Source organism: Oculina patagonica, chromosome 3 (genome assembly GCF_052425735.1).
Source record: "Oculina patagonica isolate OP01 chromosome 3, crgOcupat, whole genome shotgun sequence".
Taxonomy (NCBI): Eukaryota; Metazoa; Cnidaria; class Anthozoa; order Scleractinia; family Oculinidae; genus Oculina; species Oculina patagonica.
In genome coordinates, this window is record NC_135760.1 from 14,550,482 (window position 1) to 14,561,550 (window position 11,069).

The 11,069-nt window shown below is 38.1% G+C and overlaps 1 protein-coding gene across 1 annotated transcript; it reads right to left on the reverse strand.

Moving 5' to 3' along the window:
- Window positions 1-1,323: 1,323 nt before the first annotated feature.
- Window positions 1,324-4,000, reverse strand: LOC144645663 (coiled-coil-helix-coiled-coil-helix domain-containing protein 2-like). Its single transcript, XM_078505217.1, has 3 exons — window positions 3,731-4,000; window positions 2,938-3,130; window positions 1,324-2,296 (listed from the first exon to the last, which is right to left on the reverse strand). The coding sequence occupies exons 1-3, from the start codon at window positions 3,896-3,898 to the stop codon at window positions 2,286-2,288; spliced, it is 372 nt and encodes a 123-aa protein (XP_078361343.1). The 5' UTR covers window positions 3,899-4,000; the 3' UTR covers window positions 1,324-2,285.
- Between the last annotated feature and the right edge of the window lie 7,069 nt (window positions 4,001-11,069).

Here is an 11,069-nt window from a genome sequence, read left to right on the forward strand (position 1 = left end):
GGGATGTATATGGATTAATACCTCCGTTCTCGGTATTTATCTATTACTTAAGTTGCCTACCACTAATTTCAGAACAGTTTGGACCAAAAATCTGCGAAATCCCGGTGACATAGTCACTTAAAAGGGACACTGTCTCAGAGTTTTTAATGCTTCTGATGCTTTTCGCTAAAAAGTACTAAAGTTGGCAAATAGATCTTTCTCGTACAAGAAATGCGCCTAGTACGTCAAGATGGAGTTAAACAGTAAATTGTTGTTGAAGGAAGAAAGGAGCCATGATAACTTTTAGATGTTTTTTTCAGTGGCACAAGGACAAAACTTGAAAACATCAGGTTGAGATCTTAGGTTCCTGATGGCATCACAATAATGTCACTTGTTTATCGCTTCAGTACACTTGCATGGTAATATTTAACAAAATTGGACCACTATTTGTAGTTTCCATATGTCTTTAGGCTCTTGAGTTTTTGAAGTGAAACTGGTGACAAGTTTACAAACACTGATAAGTATTCTAATGACTCTTAATAGCATTTCGAACTGTATTGCAACTGTATTTCTTCCATTATAAATATGAATAACGCATATTAGCACTATTATATACAAACTATTAAGCCTAGTTAGTCCATCATGATATTTAGAGCTAGTCTTGTTTATAGTTTTGTACTATTTTTGTACCCACTCGTTAAAAAATGTCAAGAAAAGCCAACAGCAGCAGTCTTTCTTTGTTGAACAACAAAGTCATAGCTTGAACATTGTAACTTGATTTTACCGTCGTACTTTTAAACAGTTCCTCTGGTTTAGTTCTAATTTAGGGTCATTTTCCTTATTGACACTCGATCAGTTACTAGGTACAACAAAGTTGGCAAGAGTAGGTAATCTTGTATTATCTTTCCTTACGAAACGATGTTCGGAATAAACTACTGTTGGGCCCAAGTCTTGTATAATTATATTGTATCTTGTGTCTTGCATGTATCTTCCTTGTAAATAAGAAATCCAGTTGACCGAAGTGACCCAAGTAGATCCCTGGTACCAAGAAAATAATGCGAGTTTCCATTTCCGAAGCTTATTAGTGCAGGGGTCAATTCAATAAAACATTTACAAGTGCAATTTACAAGTGTAGCTTTTGTTATCACCCTCTAAAACAATAGCTACACATGTAAATTACACTTGTAAATCTTTTATCTTTTATTGAATTGACCCAAGGTTACTTATTGAAAATTTATGCTCGTGTAGCGCTTGTTGTTTTAAATTAAAAACGAAGGAACACAGGGAGCAAAGAAGTTAAATTTTATCTCTGCGCGTTATTTTAAAACGACAACAGCCCGAAACAGCAACCAAACAACACAACAACAAGCTTTATTTGCATGACTATATATCTATCAGATCTATGTTTAGAAGGCGTTTGTTTCTCTTCCCAACGGGTGCGTGACAGCGGGCGATTAAAATTAAGTCAAAAATATCTTCTGATAAAAACAAATAATACGAGTGGAACAAATAAAGCAGTTTTTATGATAACAACAGGAAAAAATAAATAAAGAACAGAGCAAAACAGCCGAGATGGCGAGATGTGCGAGTACATAGATACCTCTGAAACGAAGAATTTGAATACCATAAAGTGAGAGTGGAGTGCGAGTTTTCAGTCTTTATTTACTTTTGATGATCAGATCCTTTCTTCTTATGTGAAGCTAAGTAATTTGGTACAATAAGGTAGGGAGAAGTTAGGAATTTGATCACTGCAGTGGAGCAAGAGTCAACGCAGTTCAATTCGCTGGCCACGTGACCAATAGAAAGAGGAGCAGTCGAGATGTAGCCTGCGTAGCAGCCGCCGTAGTTTCTAGCGCGCGTATGGGAGAAACGCGAAAGGCGCGAGGGGTCCACGCGAAGAAAAAAATCGATTTTTCCTCGCGCAGCCTTCTCGCGATCGCCGACTCTTTTAAACGCGCTATCGCGCACTCTTTTAAACGCGCGCTAAAAACTACACAGACGCCTGCTACGCAGGCTAGTTGAGATGTGACTTCATCTCATCTGATTGATCATTTAATCCTTAATATGATGGATCAAGCCAACTAACAAAAGTAAAACCAACCCTGTTTTTCTTTTTCGTAAACCTTTCAAAAAAGGAAACAAGAATGTACAAGAACATATTCGATCAAAGTTAATGTTTGTCATAGACTATTGTTTTGTATTGTTATTACAAGAACAATCGTGGCTATTTCACGGCAGGGAAACACACAGTGACTCCAAACATTGTCGCTTGCTAGGAGCTGTCGAGGTTTTCTTGGACACAGTTTTTAGGATAGATCTAAAAACAACAAAAAAGAGCTTGAATAAAAAAATGTTACAACTCTGGGTCCTAGTTAACTCCGAATATCTACCTTCTGATTTATCTGGTTTTATGTATAACTAGATTTATGAAAACGTGGTCAACGAAAAGTGACCTGAGTGTTTTTGACCACGTACATTACACTGCGATTTGGCGTAAAAACATTTTTTTTAATAATGACATGTTTTATTAAAATCAACATTTACAAACATTAACAATATTAACAGTAATTCCATCATCAACGAGAACGAAAAATATTAATAATAAAAAATACAAGATAACATAGAAAGTAGAAGTACAAATTACAATAGTACATGTAGCTATCTAATGGCATAAAAACATGCCGAGAAAGGAAAAAAAATGAACTACAGCGCTGAAAGGTAGCAAAGAGAGAGGAGGAGAGAAAAAAGACTGACATTCACTTTAGTTTTTATATCGTCTACTTTGGAGAAGTTTTCGGCGATTTGCGCTTACAATGGTGAAATCCAGTCATATATAGAATGTTGGTATGAAGTTCTGGCAGTGCAATGGGCGTTTAAAAAAGTGCGAAGTAGAAATAGGTGTACTATTATTATTATTATTACTTAGTTGGGAATTTCTCAACAAATTTAAACACTCACTGTTTGCAAGTTTGCATTGCTTGAGAACCTCATTGAATCCCTGGCACAGTGTGACTTCCCCCTGACTCTGCGCACACTCCACAAATTGCTGTAGTTCATACTGACACGGACCCTGCTCGTGTACATCATAACGTTGGTGTTTGGTTGATTCACCGTCCTTGCCACCAAGTAGAGCGCTACTCACAGCATCGCCCTAAGGACAAATGAATGCCAACCTTAATATTAAAAACGAGGGAGGGATAAACAGTCGCTGTGTACTAAGATGCTACAAAACAGTGACTGTCACAAGTAAGTGGTTTTCATTTAGATTTCAGGCTTATTATTCACTGCATAGTTTTATCTTTATTCTTTAAATTGCGCCAGCGTAGGAATCGAATCTTCGCCAAGAATTGTGTCGTTGTTTTTAAATCATCATTTCAGTTAAAAAGAAATAGGCTATCAAAAAAAGATATTCAGCTTGATATCTGAAGTTCACGAGAGGAGTACCTAATCTAAGTGCATGAATCTCAAAGAGATAACTGGCGAATAGCGTTAAAACGAACGAAACACATTGCATCAACTGTGATTCTCTCCTTAACGGTGTGTTAAGATGAAAGTTTTGAATGTCAGATTTGGGCGTGACGCATGCTCCAGTTTGGTGCAAAAATACTCGATTTCGTGCATGGTTGTCAATGCGCGCGCTTAACAGTGTTCCGATATTGATCAATCGATCGAAAGAAAATTCATATTTTGTTTCAGTTGCGCTAAGTGCGTTATTGTTAGGCTCCTGTTTTTGTAAAGCACATGTACCCACCACAGTTGAACCGATCGCTACCCCAGCAGCCGTGGAAGCCATTTGTCCAAACAGTCCAGGTTGTTGCGGTGCGGGTTGCGCCACGCTGGAAGATGGTCTGGCTGCTGGCACGCTAGAAACCGGCTTTGGAGGGGCTCGCTTTGAAGATCGCCTCTCACCACGTGGCATAAGTAAACTTGAATATGTAGTTTTAAAATAGAATGCCGTTAAAAATGTAAACCAACCTAGACGAATCAATCTTCAAAGTATATTAATCAAGTCGTCAAGGCTTCGTAATGAACGATTATGACGTTTGAAATTACTCGCATATTAGCCGTTCTTATTAAAGACTTCGATCAAGTGAGTGTTAATTAGTTTTTTTTCCTGCAAACAGCATTATATTTGCTCGGCATATTTTAGTAAGCACACTCAAACTGGATAATTTTTGGCTGTTCTTCAGATCGTAGAAGGTAACCGCGTGCTTGTTTATTGTCGAGAAATGAATTATGACATGTTGGTTAAACTGCTATATGGCTCTAACTGACTCACTCGTAAAGATTCTAAAAATACAATATGGCCACTCACGTGGAAGAAACTGAATAATATCTACGATTCAGTAACTCTGAAAACTGAAAGGAATAATGAATAAGTGAGGTCCAATTATTCCTTTTCCACCACCGAATTATTGGAACGTAAAAGTAAAGTTTACTGTAATTAAATGTGAAACTGAATTTTGGGACCTTGTAAACAAACTAGCTCGCTAAATTATGGGTGGGCGTGTAGCAAAGGCTAACCTGAGATCATGCCCTCCCTCCCTTCTTATCGAAAAAAGAACGCCTGATCGCAGGTTAAGTGAAGGGATGAATGTATGTCAGAAAGATGGTGTGTGGTTGATCGCTTGTTATGGCATACTACTGAGAAGGATACTGGACTAAAACGAAACAAATTTAGAGATTGATTTAGTTTGAGGTTTTAGTAAGCCTGTCAGGTCTGTTACATTTAGAACAAGAACATTGAGAAGCTTGAGAAGCTTAAAATCGGGCGCTTTGCCTTGAAAGGCAGGGTTCAGTACAGCAGAAACCACGAAGCAGTTACTTAAGTAGCACTCAGTCCAACTGTGTTTGTGTAAGTCACAGGGCTTGCATGAGCTGTATTAGTGTGCATAATATAATATCTAGAAAGTTTTCGAGATTGCATTATTACTTAAGAGTGTGCCCGTGAGAGAACAGGGCAGAACCATGCAACAGGTGATACAGCTCATATCACCGATTTCGCCCAAACTTAGCATAAATGTTGGGTATGGTGAGCTATTTACTGTGGCAAAACATCAACTCAAAATATTTTATTCCCTTCAAGTTATGGCACCTTTTGCAAAAATGGCCATTTTTCACTAATTTATGCATATTTAATTAGCTGACTTTGATTGACCAGTTTCACAAGAAAAAAAGACTTCTGAAAATAAAATTCACTGCACTATATTCTGTGGTTATTAGGCTTTAAGTACAATAATTCACTTTAACCGTCAAATTTGATTTCTTCTCCTCAAACGGTCTTTTGGAAGGTACACATTTCGTACTGTTGGAAATAGCCTTTAACTAGTGCCCAATATCTCCCATGAGCAACAACTTATATACATTATTCTTACATGGGTAATGAAGTCCATCATTAAACTTCACGAAAATGCCACAAAATGTCTGGGGACTTCAATATTTTATTAGTATTGAGGAACTAAACACACGTGACTTAACGATTTCTTGCTATTTCATCAAAATTCACCGAAACACAGAAGCCATTTATTTGCCTCAATTTGGCATAAAATTGGTAGGAAATAGCTAATCAAGCATAAATCTATAGATAACAATCAAAATTTTGGCGAATAAAAGGCAGTTAGGACATTTTTCGGAGCGTTTTCAGAGCCATATAATTCGGCAATGTTGTGATATAGCAAATGTAAAGTTAGCAGCGAAAGATTTTCTTCACAAGCTTGCTCAATTCAACATTTAGGCACATCAAAGTAAAGAAACAAGAAAGTAATACTACATACATGCCACTTATCGACACACAGATGCTTTCTTTTGAAGAATTTGTTCTTCCTCGCTGCACTTCGATTCTTTGATCGATCTCAATTGACATGTACTGTTGCTTTGAGGCGCGCTGAACTTAGTCAATCCATCGTGGTTCATCCTTCGTGAAAGGTGTAAACAGGTTGTCAATAAAGTCATTCAAAGAGCTGTTCAAAGTTCACGGAAGGACACTTGTCTCAGCCAGTTTGCATGAAATAAATTTAACTGGAAAATAAACAGCCGCCATGTTGAATTTCTACCTTTGAGCCTGCCGTTTCAGTCAGCGGTACGGCTGTTCACTGGGCATCACGCGTCCATCACGCGTGACCACACGCGCGATCATTTGCTTTTCCTCCGCGAGTGTTCGTTGGATGCGTTTGTGATGAAAATGAGAATATTTTCAAATTGTCGTAGGGAAAGCTACAGCTTGACGTGTTTACCGCAATGTGATGCTGAACGAACTCTAGGGTGCTTACCATTTGTTGGAGAGAACCGGTTGGAATGACCACTGAAAAATGGAAAGGCTTCTTTCCAAAAATAGCAAACTAACCGAAATAGATGTCGCTTACCATTTGTAGCTCAGTTTCCTGTTATTTCTTTCCGTTGGTGGGAGACCTGAAGGATGGGAGACTAGAACTGGGAAACCTTACAAATGGTAAGAAAATTTCTGACGTTCCGTCAATCTCCGAAGAGATTTTCCAGAAAAAATACTGTTCCATTTGACTTTCACCGAAACAGAGTTCTTGATTTTTCTGTTCAACGGTCGCCATGCACGGCAACCAAATCAAAATAATTGTTTATGTTCCAAAATGACGCTAAATGGCGGAATAAAACTGCTCCGACGTCTCGGCAATACTGCCTTTTTGGGGGTGGCACCCTGAAGAAGGCAGTATTGCCGAAACGTCGGAGCAGTTTTATACCGCCATTTAGCGTCATTTTGGAGCATAAACAATTATTTTTAGCATAAAAGACGCTACACAGTTAAATAAATCAAAATGTCAACGTCTCCCAGTTACTTTCCAGACATTTGTATTTTTTTATTGCTTGTTCAAATTCCCCTCCCCTGGCGGAAATAGTGATTAATACCGCGCATAACGATTACATTTTTGGACCAAATTCCCCTACCCCCGGGGCATAAATGGGAAAAAATGAATAACTCAGCAAAATTGGAGAATAACGTTTACCACGGGATAAATCACTTTACGGTGGATAGCGAGGTAGGTTTTGTAATCGTTTCTTGCGCAAGTGCTTTAGTTGGGGGAGCGACTGTGCTGAACTGAACAAAGTTATCAAGTACGAAATGCCTTTAGCGACGCAGTCTATATGGCGCAGCAAATATATACATATATCTATAAAAGGTGTGAATGTAGAGAGAGAAAACAACAAAGAATAAAACGGGTTTCCCTCGCGTTGACCTCGAAGAAGACAGAAGACTACCTGTGCTGGTTGAAACATTAGCTAATAAGTTTTGCCGTCTTGCGTAGTCCTAGTCTTGCAATAAATTTGTTTAGTTTTAATGCGGGGTTTAAGCTCTCTACAAAAGTCTGCATTCGCGTCTTTGTAACTCACATAGCCACTTAAATTGAGTCGGTGATGAAGAAAATTATCATTTGAAGCCGCAATTCGTCACTTGCAATGTGGGCATTCAGGAGGAAAAATTTGTCCCCATAAAAGCCCTTTTCTAAAACAAATTAATAAAACTGCAGTAATGACGTTTATCGGTAAATGGACAGATGGAGAACTTTGTGGGATCCCGAAAAAGAGAGTGGGTACAAATTAAGTCTCCTAGCTGCCAAAGTGTAATATAATATAGACGATTTGAACAGAAGGAATAGATGTACACAGGCCAGGCTGACAACCTGACCGCCATTTCTTCGAATGTCCATATTCACCCCCTCCCCCACCTCCCAAAAAAGACAGAAACAACAACAACAAAAAATAAACATACTAGTTTTGTACCTGAAGAAGGCTGGTTTGGCCAGCCGAAATATAGTACAAGACTAACTCTCTCATTCTACGTTGTATCGGTCTCTGCTTCTTCAATTTCAGTTTTCTATGTGTCAAACCGATTAGATCACTCAGTTGATCCAACGTATACCGGTAGGAGATCGTACACGGTTTGCTTGCTTGAACTTTTAATACTAGTTTTAACCTGATATAAGATGGAAAAACTTGCTCTGATTATTTAACGGTTTCCGACATTTCAGAGCTCAATTTCAGAGCATCAAAACCGATTGCATAGCATACATTACACTGCATCCAGTATATTTCTCTTCAACTATTTATCAAAAAAAAATCAATGGAGAAGTTGAAAAAAATTCTCACTTTTACAAGAAACGCACACTACTTATAAGGCTAAGATCAAGCCCCGGTTGTTCAGAGGGTAGATAACACCATCCGCTACTTATTCCGACGAAAACAAACATTTGCGGAGGAAAAGCAAATGAACACGCGTGTGTATAGCTGTGTATAGCTGTGTTGGGCTATGTATAGGCGTGTATAGCTGTGTAGGGCTAGGCTATGTATCCCCTCTATGAACATCCCTATATAGGATTTAGTCAAACAACTATATGATGACTACACTACGTACTTGCCCAAGTGTACGGCTTTACCGCTGACTGAAACGGCAGGCTCAAAGGTACAAATACAACATGGCGGCTGTTTATTTTCCAGTTAAATTTATTTCATTCAAACTGGCTGAGACAAGTGTCCTTCCGTGAACTTTAAACAGCTCTTTGAATGTCTTTATTGACAACCTGTTTACACCTTTCACGAAGAATGAACCACGATGTATTGGCTAAGTTCATCGCGCCTCAAAGCAACAGTACATGTCAATTGAGATCGATCGAAGGATCGAAATGCAGCGAGGAAGAACAAATTCTTCAAAAGAAAGCATCTGTGTGTCGATAAGTGGCATGTATGTAGTATTACTTTCTTGTTTCTTAACTTTGATGTGCCTAAATGATGAATTGAGCGAGCTTTTGAAGAAAATTTTTCGCTGCTATTTTTACATTTACTATCACAACATTGCCGAATTATATGGCTCTGAAAACGCTCCGAAAAATGCCCTAACTGCCAATCTTCGCCAATATTTTGATTGTTATCTATAAATTTATGCTTGATTAGCTATTTCGTACCGATTTTGTGCCAAATTGAGGCAAATAAATGGCTTCTGTGTTTCGGTGAATTTTGATGAAATAGCAAGAAATCGTTAAGTCACGTGTGTTTAGTTCCTCAATACTAATAGAATATTGAAGTCCCCAGACATTTTGTGGCATTTTTGTGAAGTTTAATGATGGATTTCATTACCCATGTAAGAATAATGTATATAAGTTGTTGCTCATGGGAGATAATGGGCACTAGTTAAAGGCTATTTCCAACAGTACGAAATGTGTACCTTCCAAAAGACCGTTTGAGGAGAAGAAATCAAATCAGACGGTTGAAGTGAATTATTGTACTTAAAGCCTAATAACCGCAGAATATAATGCAGTGAAATTTATTTTCAGAAGTCTTTTTTTCTTGTGGAACTGGTCAATCAAAGTCAGCTAATTAAATATGCATAAATTAGTGAAAAATGGCCATTTTTGCAAAAGGTGCCATAACTTGAAGGGAATAAAATATTTTGAGTTGATGTTTTGCCACAGTAAATAGCTCACCATACCCAACATTTATGCTAAGTTTGGGCGAAATCGGTGATATGAGCTGTATCACCTGTTGCCTGGTCCTCTTATGGATACACTCTTAATGACATGATGGTTTCAATTTATAAATGTATTTCACACAATACAAATAAACGATTGAAGTAGACGACTAGAAAATGTAAAGTTTTAAGACTTAGCAAAGTGCAGTGTATTGGTAATACTGTAAGGTGCGGTTTCACCTGAAGGTCGTGTGCTTTTCGGTATTTTCCAGGCATTGCACTTTGATGGGACAGTACTACAACTGTTTACCGGGGAACTACTATTGTCAAGAAAATGATCACAACTTGTTGATGAATGATTGAACATTTGTTTCATACCATTACTGTAATAGCAATTGATGAAGGCTTTTAGTCCTGAACTAAGGACTGGGAAATACTGAAGCCCATTATCAGCCACCTTAAACGGAAATATCTTGTTGGTGTTTCAAGGAATCCAAGGAAACTTCACTCATCCCATGTATCTATGTATTGCGGTATTTTGTAATTTTTTGAGTGATTTTTGGAGATGTTTGGCAGGTGATAGTTTTTTTAAAAGAATTAGTAAAATTTAGACAACTAAGAAATATTGAAAATTTAATGTGAATTTAACATTGGAATTTGAAGTTAGAAATTGGCAGACGGACACCAAACAGTCCCGTGACATCCTGGAGTGTTTTTGCATGGGGGTCACTCTGTGTGATGATGTTTCCATTTTTTTCTTCAATCCCCACTGATAAAGAACTGTTGTTGGTGTTATGTTGGTGTTATCACATGTCAAGCCTTTAACAAGGTATGAAAGAACACAAGGATTTAAATTATTCTGGTGCTCAATTTTTGCGTAACTAAAATTAATGTTACTCAAATTCCTGATGGATTCTGTCTTAAACTGTTACGAGCTTAGTATTTCCAAATTATTGCATGTCAATGTAAGGCAAGACAAGACATGCCTTGATTCTTATGTAATTCTCTTAAAAACACATAAGATATTGACTATAATTTTGTCTGTGCTATGGCAATTCACAGTGGGGTGGTCTTGATGTGTCTTTAACTTGTGGACTGGACTGGACTGGACTAGACTAGTAAAACGCGGACTAGTAAAACGCGGACTAGTAAAACGAGGACTAGTAAAACGCGGACTTGTAAAACGCCTCTAGACACTTCCTTGGCCACAATCATCTTACGGCTCTCTTCAATACATAATGTCTCAAAAAAACAGTAACCTCAGAAAGAAGTCAGAAGCAAATAAGGTCGAAAGACCGAATTTGAACATATAACGGCAAATGTTCTAATGTCACGAACGTAGGAGTCGTGTAGGCCCGTCACCTTTATTTACCACATACTGCCCCCAAATTAAAACAGTACCCTCAGAAAGAAGTCAGAAGCAAATAAGGTCGAAAGACCGAATTTAAACATTTAACGGCAAATATTCTAATGTCACGAACGTAGGAGTCGTGTAGGCCCGTCACCTTTATTTACCATTGACTGTTGATTTCTGGACGGGCCCCGTTCTACCTCGTGCGAGCAATACAAACGACTGCACTCAACAGACGTCAAGTAGTGGAAAGAAAGAAACATATGCACACAACTCATAGCATCAATCCCGTTGTTTTAGTAGGGG